This window comes from Pogona vitticeps, chromosome 1, assembly GCF_051106095.1.
Source record: "Pogona vitticeps strain Pit_001003342236 chromosome 1, PviZW2.1, whole genome shotgun sequence".
Lineage (NCBI taxonomy): Eukaryota > Metazoa > Chordata > Lepidosauria > Squamata > Agamidae > Pogona > Pogona vitticeps.
The window spans coordinates 341,828,970-341,854,844 of NC_135783.1; the positions used below are offsets into that span (position 1 = coordinate 341,828,970).

At 43.0% G+C, this 25,875-nt stretch overlaps 1 protein-coding gene across 1 annotated transcript in view; it reads left to right on the forward strand.

Annotated features, from left to right (window-relative positions):
- Positions 1-25,875, forward strand: part of TDRD9 (tudor domain containing 9) — a 144,531-nt gene that overhangs the window by 24,080 nt on the left and 94,576 nt on the right. Inside the window, exons 2-3 of the mRNA XM_072986726.2 lie at positions 9,545-9,651; positions 23,848-23,948. Of these exons, the coding sequence (XP_072842827.2) occupies positions 9,545-9,651; positions 23,848-23,948 (208 nt within the window). The remainder of the gene's footprint in view (positions 1-9,544; positions 9,652-23,847; positions 23,949-25,875) is intronic.

Consider the following 25,875-nt stretch of genomic DNA (forward strand, 5'->3'; position numbering starts at 1 on the left):
TTGAAGTGAATTTCACAGTAGCTACATTAACTGAATTATGATTAAGAGGAAAGGTTTCTGTTTATGTGGGGTCTCTTCACTGGAATCAGAGGCTTTTATTTTCCAGCATTCTTGATTATGTGGAAGACCGCCATGTAAACACTAACCACTTACATTCAGACCTGAGATGGGGCAGAGGACTTCCTCCTTAAATGTTGAATAGAACCAGGTGTGTAACACCTGAATTGGTCTGTACATTGAAGCAGACCAGATGTATAGCCAGAAGAGGATATAACCTAATTTATGACAAGGTTTACCATCTCTCTACCATACCAGTGTCCTATTCAGACATTTAGATTCCATTTCCCAACAATCTGCAAAGGTAGAGTCTGTGCTGGAGCTGATGAGCAACGTATCTAGGCCACCATGCTCTGCCCACTGTGCCCATCCAGTGGCCTATGGGAAGCCTGCTAGGATGCTGTGAATGCAGCTGCACTCTCTTGAGTTAGATGCATTTCCCCTGGGCTCTGTGTGAGAATTGGCATAAAAATGTGGCCACAGGTTTCTGTGGTCAATTTTAGCCTCTTCAGCATTGGTGGTTGGTGCATAAGCTTGGATTACTGTGATGTATAAAGGTCTGCCTTGGATTTGTATTGAAATCATTTTATCATTTTTGAGATTGTATCCCAGTACAGCTTTTCCAACTCTTTTGTTGACTATGAGGGCTATTCCATTTCTTCTATGGGATTCTTGCCCACAATAGTAGATATGATAATCGTCTGAATTGAATTAGCCCATTCCTGTCCATTTTAGTTCACTGACACCCAGGATGTCAATGTTTATTCTTGCCATCTGCTGTTTGACCACATCCAGCTTCCCAAGGTTCATAGATCTTACATTCCGGGTACCTATGCAGCATTTTTCTTTGCAGCATTGGACTTTCCTTTCACTTCCAGGCACGTCTGCAGCTGAGCGTCCTTTCGGCTTTGGCCCAACCACTTCATTAGCTCTGGAGCTACTTGTCCTTGTCCTCCGCTCTTCCTCAGTAGTATGTTGGACGCCTTCCAACATGAGGGGCTCATCTTCCAGCATCATATCTTTTAGCCTTTTGTTTCTGTCCATGGAGTTTTCTTGGCAGAGATACTGGAGTGGCTTGCCAGTTCCTGCTTCAGGTGGATTGCGCTTAGCCAGAACTCTCCACTATGACCTGTCCGTCTTGGGTGTCCCTGCACGGCATAGCCCCTTCACCATGACAAGGCAGCAATCCATGAATGGGCTTTTAAATGATAGTGATGCAGAAATCGTTAAAGGATTAAGTATAATAAGTGTCTAGTACACCAGGCTCCCTCCCTTCGTCTGTATCATTTGAAGAGGCCTTCAGAAGCATCCTATCGCTTTAATATCCTAGTGGATCCATGAACTGTACATTGATCTGGAATCACCATTGCTTCTAGATTTATTTGTGGGCTATTGTTATTGTTTGGATCTCAGTATTTATGTCTTTCTGGCTTGGTGAAGGTGGTTGTGTGTTCTTTAGTTGCTGTTAGTAGCCCAGAGTAGTGCCTGGACACCAAATGGGTGGATAGAAGTGAGTGAGTTAGTGAATGGAAAGGAAACTTTCTATGACAGTGCATGTGATTTTTATCCTCATTGCTTTGCACATCTGAATAAAATCAGGTGTCCATTGCTGGGTATTCACTGTACGTTTTGGGTAAAGGACGCATGTCTTCTGTCTGCATTACAGTATGGAAGAAAATGTGTGTCACCATCCTGCTTCATGCGTATAACTTTCTTGTTTGACTCTTTAATTGAGCTGTCAACTTTTACAAGTGTGGCAGAAGAGTTAAATAAGAAAAAAAACCCTTTAAAATACCGTTTTGGTGCTGGATCTGATGCATCGTGATTAGTGTGTGTGTGTGTGTTTAGTCGTTTAGTCGTGTCCGACTCTTCGTGACCCCATGGACCAGAGCACGCCAGGCCCTCCTGTCTTCCACTGCCTCCCGGAGTTGTGTCAGGTTCATGTTGGTTGCTTCGCAGACACTGTCCAACCATCTCATCCTCGGTCGTCCCCTTCTCCTCTTGCCGTCACACCTTCCTAACATCAGGGTTTTTTCCAAGGACTCTTTTCTTCTCATGAGATGGCCAAAGTACTGGAGCCTCAGCTTCAGGATCTGTCCTTCCAATGAGCACTCGGGGTTGATTTCCTTTAGAACTGATAGGTTTGTTCTCCTTGCAGTCCAGGGGATTCTCAAGAGCCTCCTCCAGCACCGCAATTCAAAGGCATCAATTCTTCGGCGGTCTGCTTTCTTTATGGTCCAGCTCTCACTTCCATACATCACGACAGGAAAAACCATAGCTTTGACTATTCGGACTTTTGTTGGCAAGGTGATGTCTCTGCTTTTCAAGATGCTGTCAAGATTTGTCATCGCTTTCCTCCCAAGAAGAAGGCGTCTTTTAATTTCGGGGCTGCTGTCTCCATCTGCAGTGATCATGGAGCCCAGGAAAATAAAATTTGACACTGCCTCCATATCTTCCCCTTCTATTTCCCAGGAGGTGATGGGACCAGTGGCCATGATCTTAGTTTTTTTGATGTTGAGTTTCAGACCGTTTTTTGCACTCTCCTCTTTCACTCTCATTACAAGGTTCTTCAATTCCTCCTCACTTTCTGCCATCAGAGTGGTATCATCTGCATATCGGAGGTTGTTGATATTTCTTCCGGCAATCTTAATTCCGGCTTGGGCTTCTTCCAGTCCAGCCTTCCGCATGATGTATTCTGCATACAAGTTAAATAAGCTGGGGGACAGTATACAGCCTTGCCGTACTCCTTTCCCAATTTTGAACCACTCAGTTCTTCCATGACCAGTTCTGACTGTTGCTTCCTGTCCCACATATAGGTTTCTCAGGAGACAGATAAGGTGGTCAGGCACTCCCATTTCTTTAAGAACTTGCCATAGTTTGCTGTGGTCCACACAGTCAAAGGCTTTCGCATAGTCAATGAAGCAGAAGTAGATATTTTTCTGGAACTCTCTGGCTTTCTCCATAATCCAGCGCAGGTTAGCAATTTGGTCTCGAGTTCCTCTGCCTCTTCGGAATCCCGCTTGTACTTCTGGGAGTTCTCGGTCCACATACTGCTGAAGCCTACCTTGGAGGATTTTGAGCATAACCTTGCTAGCGTGTGAAATGAGTGCAATTGTGCGGTAGTTGGAGCATTCTTTGGCACTGCCTTTCTTTGGGATTGGGATGTAGACTGATCTTTTCCAATCCTCTGGCCACTGTTGAGTTTTCCAAACTTGCTGGCATATTGAATGTAGCACCTTAACAGCATCATCTTTCAAGATTTTAAATAGTTCAATTGGAATGCCATCACCTCCACTGGCCTTGTTGTTAGCCAGGCTTTCTAAGGCCCACTTGACTTCGCTCTCCAGGATGTCTGGCTCAAGGTCAGCAACTACATTGTCTGGGTTGTCCGGGATATCCAAATCTTCCTGATATAATTCCTCTGTGTATTCTTGCCACCTCTTCTTGACGTCTTCTGCTTCTGTTAGGTCCCTCCCATTTTTGTCTTTTATCATGTTCATCTTTGCGCAAAATGTTCCTCTAATATGTCCAATTTTCCTGAACAGATCTCTGGTCTTTCCTTTTCTGTTATCTTCCTCTATTTCTTTGCATTGTTCATTTAAGAAGGCCCTCTTGTCTCTCCTTGCTATTCTTTGGAAGTCTGCATTCAATTTTCTGTAACTTTCCCTATCTCCCTTGCATTTTGCTTCCCTTCTCCTCTCTGCTATTTCTAAGGCCTCGTTGGACAGCCACTTTGCTTTCTTGCATTTCCTTTTCTTTGGGATGGTTTTCGTTGCTGCCTCCTGGACAATGTTACGAGCCTCTATCCAAAGTTCTTCAGGCACTCTGTCCACCAAATCTAGTTCCTTAAATCTGTTCTTTACTTCCACTGTGTATTCATAAGGGATTTGGTTTAGATTATACCTGAGTGGCCCAGTGGTTTTTCCTACTCTCTTCAGTCTAAGCTTGAATTTTGCTATGAGAAGCTGATGATCAGAGCCGCAGTCAGCTCCAGGTCTTGTTTTTGCTGACTGTACAGAGCTTCTCCATCTTTGGCTGCAGAGAATATAGTCAATCTGATTTCGATATTGCCCATCTGGTGATTTCCATGTATAGAGTCGCCTCTTGTGTTGTTGGAAAAGAGTGTTTGTGATGACCAGCTTATTCTCTTGACAAAACTCTATTAGCCTTTGTCCTGCTTCGTTCTGAACTCCAAGGCCAAACTTCCCTGTTGTTCCTTTTATCTCTTGGCTCCCTACTTTAGCATTCCAGTCCCCTAGAATGAGAAGAACATCTTTCTTTGGTGTCAGTTCTAGAAGGTGTTGTAAATCTTCATAGAATTGTTCAATTTCAGTCTCCTCAGCAATGCTGGTTGGTGCATAAACTTGGATTATTGTGATGTTGAATGGTCTGCCTTGGATTCGTATTGACATCATTCTATCATTTTTGAGATTGTATCCCATTACAGCTTTTCCCACTCTTTTGTTGACTATGAGGGCTACTCCATTCCTTCTACGCGATTCTTGCCCACAGTAGTAGATATGATAATCATCTGAGCTGAATTCGCCCATTCCTGTCCATTTTAGTTCACTGATGCCCAGGATTAGAGCTGGAAGCAAAGACCAGTGCAGTCTGATGTTGGGTTGCACAAATGCTTTAGAGAAGCTCATGAAGACGGTTGAATAAACCAGTAACCGTACTCTTAAGTAGATTGAAGTATTCTTGATGAAGTTCAGATTGGTAATTAGTTCTGTGACTGAAATGGCATGAACTGGGAAGTTGGGGGGGGGGTATCCTTATCTTTCCACAAATACAAAATGGAAAGAACTCCCCCCCCACAACCCAATGATTATTGTGCAATGGCTACACAATTTTGACTGACCATTGTTGTTCATATGTATATGTATGTGTGTCTGTGCACATGTGTGTGTGAGAGAGAGGGAGGGAGCATGTTATATTCTCTTTGAGACTTATTTATACAGATTTATTTTTTCATTGGTAAAGTTGACTCTCTGAGGTCATTCTGTAGCTTCAAGTCAAGGAAAACCTTTTTTCTTTCTCTTAATTCATTCAGAACCTAACATCCTATCTGCTGTTGTGGAGTGCTTAACATGAATGTGACAATTACTTTTAGTGTGAAATGGTCTTCACCTTCCAGAAATTCTTCTAAGGGGCATTCTGGCTTTCCCTTCCTTAACTTTATTTTCTTGGTCATTTTTTAAATTACTGTGAATAGATTAATTAGTTATTAATCTATTCTGGGAATTTTTCCGTTCCTTTTCATTCCAACACACACACCCCAACCACCCCATATATATTTGTAGACCAGCATCATCTCTGATATTTTGGTTTAACTGATACATTTCTCCAGCACACGTGTATTTTTTCTTATCTGTGCTCAGATGTACTTGTCTGTCTCCACTGACTATGGAAAACCTCCTTTAACAACTACCTTAAAGGTAATTTTCACGCTTGCATCTTTGGATTTCTTTCACATTTCATATTCTTTCTCTCCTTTGTCTTGTGTAGAAATGCCTATCTTTGAAGCTTCATTAGGAACATCAGAAGCAAGTGGGTTGCAGTCCAGGAAAGATTGAATAACATTTATTTTTATTATTTAAGATACTGCAAGACAGTGTGTTGGTTTTGCTGCAGTATACTAACAGGGGAACCGCTTGGAAATTTCTACAATAAGGTTGTCTGTAAGAACTGCTTGAGAATTACTTAGAAATACTTGGCGTTTTTAAAAAGTCCAGTTACTCTGGGAAATCCATGAAGAGGGAATAAGGAATGGGTATTATAACCATACCTGTGCTAATTGCCAAGGTAGGGATCTTATTTCCTTGGACTGCAATATAACTTTTTCTATACCTTGCCTAATTGGATCATATAATGCATCTGGGGAGTTGGGTTGTCAGATTGCTTTAGAATGTAATGATGGAAATTATATAAAAAGAGGAAACAGGAAGGGGGCACTGTTGAGGTAATAGCTGTCTTGTTAAGCTGCTGGAGTCATTCGCCAAGAATATATGTGAATATGTTTTAAAATGTTGATCCGTGAACCTCAAAAATAGCTTTCAACTGTTACAACAACAAAGGACACCCCCCTTCTCCTGGTTGAGACACATAATTTTAAAAGGTTATTTTGCACCAAAGATAGATTCTCATTCCAAATTTGTTGATGGCATCAACAACAGCAGCCATGGTAGTTATAACGAATTACTGTACAGTGGTGCCCCGTATAGCGAGGTTAATCCGGTCCGGATTAACCTTCGCTATACGAAATCTTCGCTAAGCGGGAAGTAAAAAGCCATTGGAACGCATTTAACTTAATTTAATGCGTTCCAAATCGGCCCTAAACTTCCCACATAGAGAAGTTTCCTGGCCCCGGGCAGCCATTTTCGCGCCCTCCCCTCGCTTGCCGAGGGCGCGAAAACGCTGCGGGGGGCCATTTCGGGTCGTTTTGAAGCCACAAAACAGCTGTTTTGCGGCTTCAAAACGGACCCGAAATGGCCCCGCGCCGCGTTTTCGCGCCCTCCCCTCGCTTGCCGAGGGCACGAAAACACAGCGCGGGGCCATTTCGGGTCCTCCCGCGCCCATTTTGGAGCCGCCGATCAGCTGATCGGCGGCTCCAAAATGGCCGCGGACGCCCAATCGTCGCAAAGCGAGGTGCGGCGATTGGGTGCTCCGTATAGCGATCCTGAAAAAGGGGATCGCTATACGGATTCGTCGTTGTACGGTGCACTCGCTAAGCGAGGCACCACTGTACTAGGTTTTTTGTCCTTGCATGATTGTCAACAGTTCTCTAAGATGGCCACACTTTTCAAAGTACAGTTATGCCCCGCTGGACAATAACCCCGTTTAACAATGAATCCGCTTAACGTTGACGATGGTTTAAATGGGGTTTTTCCACTGGGCGATGATTGGTTCATGCTTCGGGAACCGATTTTCGCTTTACAATGATCAGCTGGGTTTCAAAATGGCTGCCGGCTGAAGAAAATGGCCCCCCGCTGTTTTTAGGACTGATTTTTCGCACTATAGGCACTGAAAATGGCCACCCCTATGGAGGATCTTCGCTGGACGAGCAGGTATTCAGCCCATTGGAACGCACTGAACGGTTTTCAGTGCGTTTCAAGGGGTTTTTTAATTTCGTTTGACGACGTTTTCGCTCTACAGCAATTTTGCTAGAACGAATTAACGTCAAGCGAGGCACCACTGTAATAGGATAGCTCCTCGTTTTTTCACAGTGGGTGGCCCTGGAGAACATGTTAACACCTATGCCCTGTCACCATATCCCTTTAGTTTTCATTGATGCTACAGCTGTTCCCAGCTTTTTTTGGTACTATACTCATTTGTAGTCCAAGCAGTCCTCTTTTCATTGAGAATACACTTCATGCACAGAAAAAACCATGATAGCATGTTGTACAGTGCTTCTCTGTAGTGAATTAAATTGCCAACACTTTACTAAATTGCCATGCCACTTTACAAGAGCCTCGTGGCGCAGTGACTAAACTGCTGTACTGCAGCCAAGACTGTGCTCACGACCTGGGGTTCAGTCCCAGGTAGCCGGCTCAAGGTTAACTCACCTTTTCAGCCGGCTTAAGGTTAACTCAGCTTTCTATCCGAGGTCAGTAAAATGAGTACCCAGCTCACTGGGGGGGGGGGCAATGTGTAGCCTGCATAATTAACTTGTAAACCGCCCAGAGAGTGCTTGAACCACTATGGGGCGGTATATAAGCAGCACACTTTGCCTTGCTTTTTACTTAATTGATTGTTTTGTGTGTAGCCTTTGTCTTTGCTTTTGCAATTTTAAAATTTTGTTTCCAGTGTAGTGGATAGAGCGACAGACTAGGATTCTGTAGAACAGGGTTCAAATCCCCACTCAGCCATGGAAACTGAATGAGGGAGTGGAACTGGTAAAACTATTCTTTAAATATCTCACCTTTAAATCCTTAGTTGGGTCGCTATAAATTAGTTCCAACATGACAGCACATAACAAGAAATTATAAAATTGTAATCTGCTTTAAACTCAGCAGAGTTATGCCAGCCTTATGAATTAGTGACCTCTGCCACTAACACTCCAGCTAAGATCATGCAAACCCAAGGCACTGTGTTTCTTTATTGAACCAGCTCATCTCATATTTAGTCTTCCTCTTTTTTGGTTGCTTTAAACGTTTTTCAGAATTATTGTATTTTCTTCCCATTGAAGACCAGTGACCATAATCTTAGTTTTTTTGATGTTGAGCTTCAGACCATTTTTGGTGCTCTCCTCTTTCACTCTCATTAAGCGGTTCCTTAATTCCTCCTCACTTTGTGCCATTAGAGTGGTATCATCTGCATATCTGAAATTGTTGATATTTCTTCCAGCAATCTTAATTCTGGTTTGGGATTCATCCACTCCTGCCTTTTGCATGATGTATTCTGTATATAAGTTAAATAAGCAGAGAGACAACATATAGCTTCTTCCCATGTCGTGCCCTAAATGTGATAGTCTGGGTTTCATAATTTACAGAAGTTTCTGTAATTTGATTTAACGTCTAGATAAATCTAGTGCTTGCTTATTACAGTCATGCCCCACTATACGATTGCCCCGCATTATGACAGAACCGTATTACGACAACATTTTTTCGATCACTTTTGCGATCGCAAAACGATGGTCTGAATAGGGGGTTTTCGCTTTGCGATGATCGGTTCCCTGCTTCAGGAACCGATTCTTCGCAAAACGACGATTTTTGGACAGCTGATCGGCGGTTTAAAAATGGCTGCCAGGTAAATAAAATGGCTCCCCACTGTTTTCTGGGATGGATTCCTCACTGCACAGGCACCAAAAATGGCCGCCCTATGGAGGATCTTTGCTGGACGGTGAGTTTCCAGCCCATTGGAATGCATTGAAGGGGTTTCTGCATTTCAATGGGCTTTTTATTTTCGCATTACGACATTTTCGTTCTACAGTGATTTCGCTGGAACGAATTAACGTTGTAATGTGAGACACCACTGTACTTGTGTACCAGACTTTCTAGGTAGCCTTCATAAAATACACCTTTGCAACTTCTGGGTTTTTTTTACATTGTGTTTGGAAAACATTGTGTTGATCAGGAAATGTGGTATCTTGAGAGCTTGGAAATGTGATATCTTGAGACGTGATACTGTGTTTCCCCGAAAAGAAGACAGGGTCTTATTTTACAGATGGTTTATTTTACAGTCATGTCATCTTCTGGTTGCTGCACAATGCTGCACTAGGGTGGAGGGCGGGGTTTCACTTAACTAGGGCTTATTTGGGGGGTAGGGCTTATATTACAAGCATCCTGAAAAATCATACTTGGGCTTGTTTTCAGGTTAGGTCTTATTTTCAGGGATACAGGGTATGTAGAATAAAGGATACACTAAAACGAACTTGAATACATGTTTAGGATTAGTTTTATGGGAATTTTCAGTGATGGGTGTTTTATTGTTTTTGAATTTATAGAATATTAATGGGATTACATTTTTATCTTCCCTTCCTCCCCAGGTCACATCCTTCAAATGTTTCTGGAGTTGACTATGTTGAAAGATACAGACAACTGGAGGCAGAAGAACTTGCTTCATCAAACAGCAGTTGGCCTCCGTGCAAACCAGGTAAAAAAGTTGTTCTCTCTCTTCCTCTTTTCACCTGAAAAAAATGACAGATGCAATCATGTATAGATTGTAAGAATGCATTGTGAAATCTTGCATTTGATAAGGGTTAGATAAAGGTCCTGTCTGCATAGGGGTGACTTGCTGGAGTACCCTGTTTCCCTGAAAATAAGACCTAGTATGATTTTTCAGGATGCTCATAATATAAGCCTTTGACATATAACCACGTGGTCCCTGCTTGTTTCCACAAACAAAGGTCTCACACTATGTCATCCCACCAGCAGATACCAATTGTGACATTCCCTCTTTTCCTCACTGCCACCAGTCAATTTCCTTTATCCACAATATATAAAGAGCTATAGTCAGACACTTGTCTGGTTAGTGCCAACAAAACTTATTTATTGAATTATATTAAATTTATATTATATTAAATTTATTCTGGTAGCTTCGATGACGCTGTCCAACCATCTCATCCTCTGTCATCCCCTTCTCCTCTTGCCTTCACACTTTCCCAACATCAGGGTCTTTTCCAGGGAGTCTTCTCTTCTCATGAGATGGCCCAAATATTGGAGCCTCAGCTTCAGGATCTGTCCTCCAGTGAGCACTCAGGGTCGATTTCCTTTAGAATTGATAGGTTTGTTCTCCTTGCAGTCCAGGGGACTCTCAAGAGCCTCCTCCAGAACCACAATTCAAAAGCATAAATTCTTCAGCAATCAGCTTTCTTTATGGCCCAGCTCTCACTTCCATACATCACTACAGGGAAAACCATAGTTTTGACTATGCGGACTTTGGTTGGCAAGATAATTTCTCTGCTTTTTAGAATGTTGTCAAGGTTTGTCATCGCTTTCCTCCCAAGAAGGAGGCGTCCTTTAATTTCGTGGCTGCTGTCACCATCTGCAGTGATCCTGGAGCCCAAGAAAGTAAAATCTGTCACTGCCTCCATATCTTCCCCTTCTATTTCCCAGGAGTTGATGGGACCAGTGGCCATGATCTTAGTTTTTCGGATGTTGAGTTTCAGACCGTTTTTTGCACTCTCCTCTTTCACCCTCATTACAAGGTTCCTTAATTCCTCCTCACTTTCTGCCATCAGAGTGGTATCATCTGCATATCGGAGGTTGTTGATATTTCTTCCGGCAATCTTAATTCCGGTTTGGGATTCCTCCAGTCCAGTCTTTCGCATGATGTATTCTCCATATAAGTTGAATAAGCTGGGGGACAATATACAGCCTTGTCGTACTCCTTTCCCAATTTTGAACCAATCAGTTGTTCCATAGCCAGTTCTAACTGTTGCTTCCTGTCCCATGTATAGATTTCTCAGGAGATAGATAAGGTGGTCAGGCACTCCCATTTCTTTAAGGACTTGCCATAGTCTGCTGTGGTCCACACAGTCAGAGGCTTTTGCATAGTCAATGAAGCAGAAGTAGATGTTTTTCTGGAATTTGCTGGCTTTCTCCATAATCCAGCGCATGTTTGCAATTAGGTCTCTAGTTCCTCTGCCCTTTCGGAATCCCGCTTGTACTTCTGAGAGTTCTCAGTCCACATGCTGCTAAAGACTGCTTTGGAGGATTTTGAGCGTAACCTTGCTAGTGTGTGAAATGAGTAAAATTGTACGGTAGCTGGAGCACACTAGAGTAGGCCCATTGAATTATTGGAACTCATGGAGGAGTTGACTCACCAAATCCAACTGATTCAGTGGTTCCATTCTCGTTTGACTTACTGTGCTAAACAACAAGATTTCAGGTTTGTGTGCATATCCTTATTTCTCTATATACCTATACAGATCTTATAGGAGGAGCTGAGCCTGCATTTTCCAAATTAAAAGACAACAGCACCACATGTAATTTTTGTAAAACCATCAGTAATTTTGTCTCATAATACCAGAAAGCAGACTCAACCAGTGAGTGTAAATAGTGTGTTTTCAAAGGGTAGAAGAATAGAGAGATGATGGAGAGAGTCTGTCTTATGTGGTCACTGGCCAGAGAGAAGGTTATTTGCCCATAGTCTTCATTTTCTTCATCAGGGTAATTAGTGGAGCAGGGACAGTTTCTGACCCATTGCAGATTGAAGAGGCTTGGAAGCTCACTCCAGAACTTCTGTGAGTTGGATTTTGGCTGTTCTTCTGCTCTGCCATATAAGGTGGTTACGTTGCTTAAAAAAATCTAAATTAGGTTTCTTCAGTTCTGAGTCACTAAAAATGTCTGACTACATGACGTATGTGTGAGGATGGATTAATTTGTCAGATAACTCTGTTTCTTGGACCTCTTTCACCAGAGATCTGTTTATTTTACCGTGGATAGGGAAGTAGTAGGCATCCTTCAGTCTCTAGAGACTATGATAACGTGCTCTGAATAGAGGTTTTGGAACAGCATCCAGTGTGGCTGAGAAGGCCAATTCAAGAGTGACAATCCCTTCCACACTGGAGACAAATCCTGTCCAGCTCCTTGATTATGCTGGTTTCGGGACTGCCTCTTTGCCTCAGCCTGCTGGACAAGGGTCTCTTCAAATTGGGAGAGACCATGATGCACCGCCTGCCTCCAGGCGGAACACTCAGATGTCAAGATTTCCCATCTGTTGAGGTCCATTCCTAAGGCCTTCAGATCCCGCTTGCAGATATCCTTGTATCGCAGCTGTGGTCTCCTTCTGGGGCGATTTCCTTGTACTAATTCTCCATACAGGAGATCTTTTGGATGCCTGAACTAGCGTAGACATTGCTGTTTCAGTAATGTGTACATGTTAAAAATTACACCTTGTTCTAGGACTACTCTATTTGGAACTTTGTCCTGCCAGGTGATACCAAAAATGTGTCTGAGACAACGCATATGGAACGTTCTAGGACTACTCTCCTGACATGCACAAAGGGTCCAGGACTCACTGCAGTACAGTGGTGCCTCGCTTAACGGACGCCCCGTTTAACGATGAATCCGCATAGCGATGTGTTTTTTGCAATCGTTTCCACAAACGATTTTTCCCCATAGGCAAGGCCCGGGTGTTCCCGGCAGCCCTCCTCCCGGCAGTGGTGGCGGGGGTGAGGGGGTGGCTGGGGGAGAGATGGGAGGCAGGGCTACGCCCGGGTGTTCCCGGTGGCCCTCCTCCCGCTGGCGGTGGTGGTGAGGAGGTGGCTGGGGAAGAGACGGGAGGCAGGGCTAGGCCCGGGTGTTCCCGGTGGCCCTCCTCCGGCCGGCGGTGTTGGCGGTGAGGGGGTGGCTGTGGGAGAGACAGGAGGCAGGGCTAGGCCCGGGTGTTCCCGGCTGCCCTCCTTCCGCTGGCAGCGGCGGTGAGGGGGTGGCTGGGGGAGAGACGGGAGGCAGGGCAAGGCCCGGGTGTTCCCCTCCGCCGGTCAGCTGGGGGAAAATGCCGGCTGGTCCTCCCAAACGCCCCATTTTCGCACAACTGATCGGTGGTTCCAAAATGGCCACCCACTGTGTTGCCTCGCTTTAGAGGCACCGAAAATGGCCGCCCCTATGGAGGATTTTCGCATAAGGTGAGTTTTTAAGCCCATAGGAACGCATTAAACGCATTTTAATGCATTCCTATGGGCTTTTTTGCCCCGTATAGCGACGAATCCGGATAGCGACGATTTTTCCGGAACGGATTATCGTTGCTATGCGGGGCACCACTGTACAGGATGTGCTCAGGACACAGGCTCTGTAGACCTGGATCTTGATATATGCCATCAGCTTCTTATTGAACCATACTCTCTTTGTGAGTCTAGAGAACATGGTAGCTGCTTTGCCAATGCCATTATCCAGCTCAACACCTAGAAAGAGGATATGGAATCAACTCATTTAAATAGATTCCTCCATGCGAATGCCTGTCTGCATTAATCAGCCACTTTTCCTTGCTGTCGTTGTGTTAAAATTGGGGCATATGGGAGAAGCCTGGTTGCCAAGCAGCCTTCGCGAGGCCCGTGGCACTCACTCGCTCACCCAAATCTTCTAGTCCTGGGATGGGGGGAAAGGATAATGCAAGATCAACCAAAGGAGGTCTTCACTGGGCTGGCATGCAAACCCATGGCTGAATAGTAGGCAGGTGGGCAAAAAGCTGTTACCATTACTCTCTTCCCCCTTCCAGTCAGCCAGCCAGTCTTCTTTGCCCCGACTGTATGTGCATGTGTTCTGTTTGCATTTTTGTGGCGTGTGTCAGCTGCCCACTACTGTATGCACACTTGCCTCTCTGAATTCCAGCCTTGGGTTGGAGAGAGCGAGAGCGCACAGGACTAGTGACAGAAACACTGGATTAAAGGGTTTGTTCCAAGGGAACACAAGCTGCCGTTCAAACACCACATGATTCGGGGTTGATTCAACTTGGTTTCCCTTTCTCCTGACACATATTGTAAACTATTGCTTTAATGTAATTGAACTCTTGGTCAGTTGCTACCAGCAGTGAGCACTGGTTGGTGCATAAACGTGGATTACTGTGATGTTGAAAGGCCTGCCTTGGATTTGTATTGACATCATTCTATCATTTTTGAGATTATATCCCATTACAGCTTTTACCACTCTTTTGTTGACTATGAGGGCTACTCCATTCCTTCTGTGGGGTTCTTGCCCACAATAGTAGATATGATGATCATCTGAATTGAATTCGCCCATTCCTGTCCATTTTAGTTCACTGACGTCCAGGATGTCGATGTTGATTCTTGCCATCTCCTGTTTGACCACATCCAGCTTCCCAAGATTCATAGATCTTACATTCCAGGTTCCTATGCAGTATTTTTCTTTGCAGCATTGGACTTTCCTTTCACTTCCAGGCACGTCCACAGCTTAGCGTCCTCTCGGCTTTGGCCCAACCACTTCATTAGCTGTGGATCTACTTGTCCTTTGCTCTTCCTCAGTAGCATGTTGGACACCTTCCAACCTGAGGGTCCCATCTTCCAGCGTCATATCTTTTAGCCTTTTGTTTCTGGTTGTGGGGCTTTCTTGGCAAAGATACTGGAGTGGCTTGCCAGTTCCTCCTCCAGGTGGATCCCGTTTAGTCAAGAACTCTCCACTATGACCTGTCCGTCTTGGGTGTCCCTGCACGGCATAGCCCATAGCTTCTCTGAATTACTCAAGCCCCTTTGCCATGGCAAGGTAGCAATCCATGAAGGGGGAGCACTGCCTTAGATGGCTTTAAAATGCAATTAGAGGAATTCATGGAGGTGGCTACTTGTGAGGGGCCTTATAGGCCCCCTCCATTGCAGTTATTCTATGATTGTACCTCCAGTATCAGGGAAGGCATATCTCTTAGTATCAGTTGATATGAATGGGAGGGTGGTCTTGCCGTCATATCTTGATTGTGATTTTTCCAGATCTCTGTTGTTGGCTACTGTAGTGACACAGCGCTGGAGTAGATAGTCCTTTGGTCTGGCGCAGAGTGGCTGTTTTTACTTCCTTAAGAAGGTGCTTGATGAGCCTTGCTAGGTAGGGGTTACGAGAGACTTGGTGCCACGAGGGGAAAATGTTAAATTCATTCCGGTAATAGCTTATGCCATCTCCTTTGCTGTGCCTCATTTTTAAAAGTGGGGCAAGGGTTGCACTGCATGTTAATGCAGTGGTTCATGGGTTCATGGGATTGATGGCACATGCAACAGTCAGGTTTTAGTCTGCTAAGAGAAGTGCTTCCTTCGGTTCCATTTGTGAAGACATAGTGGTAGAAAATTGCACTAGCTTATCAAAAGTGGCTGCAACCAGAAGCTAGATTAAAAGGGAAAAAATACTTTGAATTCCTAAATGCTTTGCCGGAACCAATATCAGATTTTATGCTATAAGTCTTACTCCAGAGTTGGGTAAAATAAATACATAAACCAACAATGGACTTGCTGATTCATTGGGTGCTACCAAGTAACTTCAGGGCACCCGGCAAGAAAGCTACAGGGATTTCTCCTACACTGCCAGAAACATTTTCTCCTAGTGTTTTGAAATCTCTAGCATTGTTCAGATCATGTGGTGCTGTTGATGTTCCCATACTGACATCTCTAAACTCGCCAGAGGGTGGGTAGCTAGATGGCATTGTAGTATGATGACAGAACGTTGCAGTGTACATGAGTTTCCCAAAGGAATATATTTGGATCCTTATTAAAAAAGGGAAGGGACAATGTTAATACTCATTGGGGGTGAAATCAAGCACTTTTTACATTCAATTCACAGCAGTGAGCAAGGGTTAATTACTAATACGTACTTACAACCACATGTACATAACCCTTTGTAATCCATCATGGATATTATCCTAGTTATCCTAACAACAGTGTGATGGATAAGTTACTCATTGATCATGCCTTTGTTCTATTAAGAAAGCATTGCAGTGCTTCACCACCCCTCCATTCAAACATCAGTGAATACTGCTGATGTCTATTCAGTTGTTACCTATCAAATTGTTATTAACATGCTTAGAGAGGAGTGATCAGCTCCATCCTTGCTTTCTCCATATACAGTATAGAGCAATGCAGCTGAAGAGGGGAAAGTCTTCCTGGTGTGTAGACTATACACACAAGCAGAACCCTTGGACTGACTAGAGTTAATGTTTCCTCTTACACTGGGACCCAGAAACTGTGATTGCCATGTTTAGCACAGGCCACTGTCCAATTTCAGACACCGAATATGTCTGTGACTGCAGGATTAGGGGAAGTGGTAGGTAATTCCCAGCCTTGGGTCCCCAGATGTTCTCGGACTACAACTCCCAGACATTCTGGCCAGCACAGCTAGTGGTGAAGGTTTCTGGGAATTTTAGTCCAAGAACATCTGGAGATCCAAGGCTGGTCTAGGCAAAGAGATTGTGAAAAGTATTAAATGCATCAACAAGAAATAGTACACTTATGGGGCAGGAAAAATCCCATGATGACATCTGCATTTACTGTATTCCCTGCCAAGGTGTGATATTTCAGAGGTAGAACCTAAGGCTTTGGCGTTTTCAACACAAAGCTGTGGAGGCATAAGAGTAGTTGGGGTTGTCAAGCTAAAAGAATCTCATCACGGACAAAGGAAATTTGGAAACTAATCCTGGGTTTTCAAGGATTTACAGAATTTTATCATGTTGAGAAAGGGAAAAAAGTTCCAGGAATAACTTCACTCAGAGTTGGAAAATAGAACTGTGGTCAGGTCTGTTATTTCTTACCTTCATATTTTGCAGTAAATGTAAATATTTTGGGGGACACATACCCAGTTTCAGAAGTGCACTTTTTTTTGATTGAGTGTTCTGTTTGTGTTCTGTGCTATGAAGTGAGAACTGATTTACAGCGATTCTAATAGGGTTTCAAAGTAAGTGAGATATTTAAGGAGTGGTTTTGAACCCTGTTCTTTCAAGTCTCAGCCCATCAATCTATCCACTACACCACACTGGAATCTGACAGAAGAGGTATAAAGACTATAGCAAATAATGTATGCAGAAGCTTGTAGAATTCCAGGCTGTTCTTGTTACTTATCATAAATTGAAGCCCCAGTCCAAAAACTGTTGGAAGCTATATATGATCCTTTAAAAATTATATATGACTATACTCTCTTACACTATAGAGAATTAGAATTTATAATCCATATTCCATAATGAGAGCATTGAGCTATAGCACATTTTAAATTAAAACTAAAGAAACTATAGAAAACTATTTTCTTTTTAAAAGAAAAAAAGAATAAAAATTAAAAAGCTGAATTAAATTTTAATATCTAGTTTAAATGAAAAAAATGTATTTTAAAAGACCATTGAATTTTATCAACTCCGCATAGGATGTAATTATCTAGGAGCAGGATAGATGTTATGCCATTTTTCTTTTGCAGAGGTGCTTTCTCAAATGTCTCGCTGTCATAGTACCTATGTATCTTGTGCTCAGTGTATTTTGTTTTCTGATTGGTCTTTGGAAGGTAAGTCTGATTGCTGAGTCACGTATCCCATTGTAGAAAAGAAAATTGGTTCATCTCTTAGCTGGTGCTCTGTGAATGTGTCACACCACAACTCCCATCACTCTGTCCTTTATGCTGTTTGGAGATGGTTGGAATAGTGTCAAGCACATTTAGAGAGAGACGGTGGAACACTGGTGGATAAAGTAATTCTGCATATCTATGTCTCAATTAGAGAACTGTGCTTGTGTGGGGAGCTGTAAAAATAACGAGCAAAATCTACTGCTATTTCATGTGTCAAATCCTATTTGTATTCTGCAGTAACGGGAGCACCGTATCAGCAGGGGGGTGGGGAGGAGGAATTTATGTGTATTTGTGCTTACAAAATGTCCAGGTTTTGCTACCAGAAAAAAACAGATTCTTCAAGAAACCATGAATAATGCATTTTCAGCAAGTTTGTAGAAATCCAGTTAAAACCTCAATTCAAAAGATATGTTTTCTGGGAGAATATGATGAGCATGTGCGAGAGGCAGAAAAAAGCCACAGAATAGAAATGGATCCAGATTATTTATAGCATGGCATAAACAAAATGCATTATACGTTTAGAAAGGAAAAGTTGCATTGGTGGCCAGGCTTCTTGTTTCAGTAAAAGTTGTAGTTCATGTGGTTAAGTCAAGATGTTAAAATGAAAAGGTGTTGGGGTATGTGTGTGTGTGGTGGTAGGACTTCTTGCCACAAGCGATTTAATTTTCTTTCCCAAATAAGGAGCTCTGGAAGACTGTGGAAACAAAAAACATGTTGTCTCAGCACACCCAAACAAAACTCTTGTTATGCAGCTGCACTTCTCTGCAAGATGTGCTATACCACACTGACATTTTCAGGTGATTCACAAGAAGGGTAGAATCTAAGGTATGATCGGCCACACATTTGATCACATTGGAAATAGTTGCTATAACAGGAATGATCTCCCTTAAAGTGACATTTCTGTTTGCTAAGGAATTGCTCCAGCCTAACTCCCAAAAGTAGAACCCTCCGTCTGGACCAGAAGGTCCAGCTTGGACGTACAGTGGTGCCTCGCTTAACGATTATCTTGTTAAATGACGAAACTGCTTGACGATGAAGTTTTTGTGATCGCAAAACGATGTTCTAATAGGGGAAATCGCTTAACGATGATCAGTTCCCTGCTCCGGGAACCGATTTTTTTATAGACAAGGATTTTTTAAAAGCTGATTGGTGGCTCTAAAATGGCTGCCCGCTCTGCAAAATGGCTCCCTGCTGTGATTTAGGATGGATTCCTTGCTTTACAGGCACCGAAAATGGCCGCCCCTATGGAGGATCTTCATTGGACGCTGAGGTATTTAGCCCATTGGAATGCATTGAAACGGTTTTCAGTGCATTTCAATGGGCTTTTTCGTTTCACTTGATGAGGATTTTGCTTAACAGCGATTTCAACGGAATGAATTATCCTTGTCAAGAGGCACCACTGTAGATCAAGATCAAACAGGGTGCATTTCCCCATGAGTTGTGTGACCACTGGGAAATCAGGCACACTGGACTACTCTCCAAGTGGTCCAAATTATGATCTCTTTCCCCGTGTGATGTAGAGGCCCAGTGATGGGAAAACGTTTATTTGTGAGCTCTTCTTTGCTTCCCCTCCCCAGAAACCCCAGATCCACTGTCTCAGCTGAAGTGCCAAAAGGCAGCTTAGAAATGTGTGTACGAGCTTAACATGAAAGGCCACTGTGTGTTGGGTGCATTGAAGCCTGTACTGTATTATTTTTTTACACTGCAAGAACTGAGTTCACAGCTCTCGTCTTGATACAAAAATCTGTTCCAAGTTTTGTTCCTGCGTTTCATTTCTTATATCGAGTGAGCTGCCTTATTTAGAGAGAGAGAGAGAGAGAGAGAAAGTTGTTGCTCTTTTAAATGTCTGAAATCATGGCTGATCTACTGCAGTTAACCCACAGACCAGTAGATCCTGATCTACTTTTGTTTCACCACCGGTATAGAGGGGGGAAAAAAGAGAGATTTTATATCTTCATGTTCTATGAAGGAAGCTTCCAGTTATGGTCAGCCATAATTCAGTTTTTGATTGGTCCTGGTTAAACAGTCATGTATAATGGGCACAAGATACCATATGGGAGCAGTTACAGGCAGGTGGGCTTTGATGCTTGGCAGGTCCCTCTGGTGGCTAGTTTTCAGGTGCCTGCAGGGCTCAGTGAGTTGGGTGCCAGATGGCAGAGCCCAGGCTTTTGGGAGAAAGGCCAGCCTGTGTGGACTTGGCCAAGGTGTACTGTCTTAGGGCAGCCCCAAAAGAAGGGAATGGTAAATATAATCAGTCCTCTTGAGTTCTGTTTACCTAGAAAACCTGAAAAGGGTAATCACTTAATGGCTTCTCCTTCTCCTTGTCTTCTTTTTCAAAAACACCAGGCACAGCCAATCAAAATTCTAAAAACATTGACTGGTATTATATAACAAACACAAGTTATAACCAAACACCTAAGTATCTGTTAAATATTGGTGCAGTATGTATCCTGTCCCTAATATTGCTGTTTTTGTAGCTGTGAAGGTGTGATTTCTGAGATCTGCAGCTGCTTGTAGTACTGTGTGAAATTTCTTGGTATTGTTCCCAAAACTCCAGTGACTATGGGGACCATGGAAGTGTGTTTCATCCACAAGCGAGATGCTTCGATTTCCAGACATCTGTATTTTGTTAGTTTTTCCAATTCATTATTTTCAGCTCTGGCATCCCCTGACAATTGCAGTGTCAATGATCTTTGTGCTACTGTGTCTAATGTGTTACGTTCAAGGTGTCTTTCAGTTTTGGTCCAGAAATGCCACAGGATCTTGACTTTGTCATTTTCTGACGCCCTCTCTGCCTGATGTTCCCATGGGTTTATGGAGGCTGGCAAGTTACCTTTTTTTGCAATAATGACCAATGTACTGATTTTGCTACTCTTATCATGTCTAATTTTCTCACACACATTGGACAACAGCTCCCATTCCACGAGACTAGCACAGTGGAGTGTGCTGGTAGTCATGGTCCTCCAGCATCTAAGATTTCAAGGTCAGGAAGGATAGTGCCGAAAATAATGTTAGTTCTTCTGTTAAAAAGATTATCTCTGCCTTCATAACAATGCCTTGCCGCCCTTCAGACACTGGGAAGTGGTTGCAACCCTCTTCAGATCGTCTTTGTTTCTACAGGCCTTGTTCCCTTAGGCTTTTCAAACATTTCAAGGAGTATTTTTTGGTGTTACTTCTATCGCTCTTGTTTGCTTTTGCAGTTGCTCTTTCTCAGCACTTTTTTGAAACCTTCTCCAGATTATTTTTGACTGCCACTTTTCTTAAGCTGAGCCCAGTATTATCAATGTTGGCAAGAGGCCTTTCACTGACCCCTGCTGTCTGGAATCATTTGGCTGGAAGAAGCTAAGTAGGTGAAGATTTAAGACAGGGCCTTTCCCATCGTGGCACCCTATACAGTAATTGTACTCCTTCTCTAAGTAGTTTAGATTGGGACTCTCTTTATTGCACTTCAAATATAGGTGGCATCAGCAGTCTTGCTCTTTCGGTGCATTAATTTTAAGTTTGCTGTAATGGTCTGATAAGTGTCCATGTGTGTTGGTTGCTATTTTGTGTTTCATTATTTGATTTGATTTGTATTAGTTCCTCAAGTAGCTATATTATGGGCCCTATAAGGTACAGGGGGCAATTTATAAATGTGTGAGATCAGTCGTCATCATCAAAATCCTTGGGCAGGCACTATCTTTAGTGGACCATTCAGTCGTGCACAAAAATATGGCAACGTTTTGAGATCTGTACATGAAGAGGAGAAGAAAAAAGTTGGTGTTGAGATCATGGGATCTGCATGCTCAAACTCATAAAATAGGTGGATCAGAAGGAATACAGTCTTGAGTAAATTCCCAGTGGTAGGCAGCTTGTTACCTTCTGGATGTTTTGGATGTAATATCGTCACTTCTAGCTAGCATCGTCAGAGGTCAGAGACAGTGGGAGTTTTAATCCACAAAGACATCAGGGAGATAAATGGTCTTCTCCTAGGTTAGGCTGAACTTGATGTCCTGCAGCTTTGGGGTTGTATCGGGAATGAGGCAAGTAAACATGGAATGATGATTCTCCCATTTTTAAAAAGTTAGTTATTTAACGTCACCTCCAGTAGGTAGGTAGACAGACGGATTTCTTGGTAGATAGAAAAGAACTGAAAAACAAATAGTAAATAAAAATGGCCTGAAAAACAGGCTAGTGTAAGTTCAGTTCATAAAGCTAATGTTAAGTGCCATCAAGTTGCTTTTGATCTGTGGTGATCCTCCAGAAGGTCCAGTTGTTATCAGGCTTGCTCAGCTATTGCAAATGCCAGGCTGTGGCTTTCTTTAGGCAACCAGTCCATCTCATATTTAGTCTTCCTCTTTTCCTGCCTCCTTTATTGTCTTTTCCAACAAGACTTGTCTTCTCATAATATGCTCAAAGTACACTAAGCCTCAGTTTAGTCATGTTTGCTTCTAGGAAGAGTTCAGGCTTGATTTGATCCATGACCCACTTGTTTTTCTTGGCAGTCAATAGTATCTACAAAACCCGTCCTCCAGCAACATACTTCAAGTGGATCAGATTTTGCCCCCCCTTTGGCTTTCTTCACATCCATACTTAATAACGAGGAATATGATAGTGTGGATAATCTCTAAGCTGAAGTGTAAGGTGTTCAGTGACACCTCCTGACACTTGATGATCTTTTTAAATTCCCTTTTTGCTGTTCTTTTGCGTCTCAGTCTACTTTTGATCACTTGGCTGCACCGTCTATTTCAGTTGATGATTGAACCGAGCCATATAAAATCTTGGAACAGTTTCAGTTTCTTCAGCATTAAAGTGATCTGGCTGTATACTGGTTTTTGAGATGAAGGAGTTTCCTGCCCAATACTGTTAGATCAATTTGGCCACGATGATTGCTACATTTTATGGAATTCTGGGACTTGTAGTTGAGAGAAATACTTAGAATGCTCTTCTAGAGAGTGCTGGTGCACTTCCCTAAAACAGTGGTTCTTAATGTGGGCGATAATGCCCCCCAGGGGGCTATTTCATTTTTCAGGGGGGCGATAGAATTAAAAGGGGCGGTGTGGGGGCGCTGGAGCAGAAGGGGGGCGGTAGGGGGGCCCTGGAGCAAACCAAACCTGTTAAGATGGCTGCAGTCTTTTTACAGTGTGCATGAATATATATTTTCCTCCAATCTTAATTTAGTTTCAGAGTTTTCGTCTTGAAATTTTTAGTTCCTGCATTGTGGTTTGTTTTCATGCCCTTTTTATATTTCTTTTTGCGACTTAAAATTCGCTTGCAACTAAATCATTAAATGTTTTTGGGGCATTTCATTTTCTTAGAATTGAATTTTTTTTCAGGGGTCATTGGATTTAAGTGTCATAAATAAATAAATAAATAAATAAATAAATAAATAAATAAATAAATAAATAAATAAATAAGAAAGATATCATCACCGTGGGGAGGGGGGCGGTGATAACTTCCTCAATGGCTCAAGGGGGCGTTTCTTTCAAAAAGGTTAAAAACCACTGCCCTAAAATAAGAGAATTATAAGTAGCCACCAGACTCCCGAGTCTCAGCATTCCTTAGGATGGAACCATAACAATTCATTGTTATGATGCGGAAACTTCAGATGGTCCAGAACACGGCGGCCAGATTACTAACTGGTATGAAAAAATAACAGATTTCCCCCCACTCTGGCTGCCTTACACTGGTTACCCATTAGATTCTGCATTGATTTCAAGGTACTAATGATTACATATAAAGTCATAAGCAGTTTAGGACCTCGACATCTGTCAAGAGTGCCTTCTTCCACCTAGTTCTACCCATGTCACTCATTCTTGCCAGACTGGGCGGCTGAGGGGCTTAATTCCGAGAAAGTCCTGGAAGGAAAAAACTAGACACTGGGCCTTCTTGGTGGTGGCCCCTAGCCTTTGGAACATCCTCCCCTCTGAGATCTGCCTGGCTCCCTCACTAGGAGTTTTAAAGAGTAAACTGAATATCTGTCTCTTCAGGCAGGCCTTCCCTCTTGCCATTATGTAATTTCTTCCCCTGGTTTTTGGCTTGTTTTAGTCTTTTTATTGATGATTTTAATTTTATTGCTTTTTTGGACTGTAAACCACCCAGAGTAGATCCATCTAGATGGGCAATATAAAAACCAAATAAATAAATAAATAAATAGATAAATAGAAACAATTAAAGCATTATTCTACTGATACAACTGTGTAGTGCAGATCAACCTGCAGAGTACAAAGACTGATTTATCATTTTTATCGTCTTATGCTAAAAATGTGGGTGTTGTTATTTGTGAGGGTAAAAATTTATTAAACTCTGTTTTCGGTCTTTTAAACTTCAGCACCATCTCGACCAACTCAGCATGAATACAGTCCTGTGACTTGTGTGTCTCTTGGCGATTACAAATATCCTGATTTGCCCATATCAAGATACAAGGAAGAGGTAAATGCTGTTGATTTGTTAATCTGTGGCTTTGTAAAACATCAGTGTGATGGTTTCTGTTCTGTCTACTAGTCAAACCTTTGGTTGTTCATTTGCTATGAGTATCAGTTGTAGTTAAATTTTTGGTTTTTTAATACAGTGGTGCCCCGCATAACGACGATAATCTGTTCCAGATAATTCGTCGCTATATGGGCAAAAAACCCCATAGGAACGCATTAAACCCTGTTTAATGCATTCCTATGGGGGGGAACTCACCGTTATGCGAAGATCCTCCATAGGGGCGGCCATTTTCAGTGCCTCTAAAGTGAGTCAACACAGCGGGCCGCCATTTTGGAACCACCGATCAGCTGTGCGAAAATGGGGCCTTTGGGAGGACCGCGGGGAAGGCTCCCCCGCGGTCCTCCCAAAGCCCTAGCCAGCATTTTCACCCAACTGAGCGGTGGTGGCTTCGGAAGCTCCCACCGCTCAGCTGGGGGAAAATGCTGGCTAGGGCTTTGCGAGGACCGCGGGGAAGCCCTCCTCCGCGGTCCTTCCCAAGCCCCCACCGGTCTGCTGGGGGGAAATGGGGCTATGGGGAAAAATCGCAAAGTGATTTTTCCCCATAGGCAACATCACAATGCGATCGCAAAATCGATCACAAAAAAGCCATCGCTATGCGGATTCGGCGTTAAACGGGGCGCCCATTAAGCGAGGCACCACTATACATAAATGATCCTATCCATTACAGTCTTCCTTCTTCACAAACTTCAGCTGTCTTCTTTCTCAGGGTTGTCTATATGTGTTGTTGATTATTGCAAAAAATTATTAGTAGTGCCCCTAGTAACAGTAATAATAATTTCAAAATATAGTACCATCTATAGCAGTGGTCCCCAACTTTTTTGGGTCTGCAGACCGGTTGGGGGATGCAGGATCTGTGCATGGGGGGCGGAGGCACCCCATGCTCGCGGGTGGGTGTGCCACACTCGCAGAGGGGTGTGTCCCTCTAGTGCGACACACACACCCGTAAGCACGACACACCCACCATGTGGGTGGGTGGAGATCTGTCTCCGCAGCCCAGTTCCAAGAAGCCCGCAGACCGGGGGTTGGGGACCCCTGATCTACAGTACATCACAGAAGTGAGTACAGCCCCCACATTTCATAAATATTTTAGTATATCTTTTCATGTGACAACACTGAAGAAATGACACTTGGCTACAATATAAAGCAGTGAGTATACAGCTTGTATAACAGTGTAAATGTGTTGTCCCCTCAAAATAATACAACACACAGCCATTAATGTCTAAACTGCTGGCAACAAAAGTGGGTACAGTTGGCTGGGTGCCAGCTCCAAGAACAGATGTGGCATTTGTCTCTTCAGAAGCTTGGAGTCAGCGTTTGGATATTGAAAAACCAAAAGCACTCTGTTGATGAAAACAAACCTTGGAGCCCAAGATAACAGGTTAAACAGAGTCCCTTATCAGGCAGCTTCAAATCCTCCCTTTTAATAAGCAGAATAAAGACGTGGAGGGATTAGGAAAAAACACTGAGAGAGTTTGTTAAGAACTTATAACATAATGTATTCAGACTTCATATATCAGCATAGATCAGACATATATACTGTACATGGCATTATATACATTGTTTTTAGGCATCCTTCAGTCTTGAAAGACTATGGTAATTATATACATAACTTGTGCATAAAGCTCTTAGAGCAACATAGACATTTTAAAAAGTAAAGACCACCAGACTCACTACTGTGTGGCAATGTGTTGTTCCCTCTTCTCTGCTTATATAGTAAGAGCAGCCTATCACTATAGAGAATGCAGCTGAACATGGTTAACTAACACAAGTTTGTTCCAGCTGCATGCCATCAGTCATCCATTTTATATTGACTCTTACAGACATGACTTTGCATTTGTCATCCATTTTACATTCACTCTACAATATT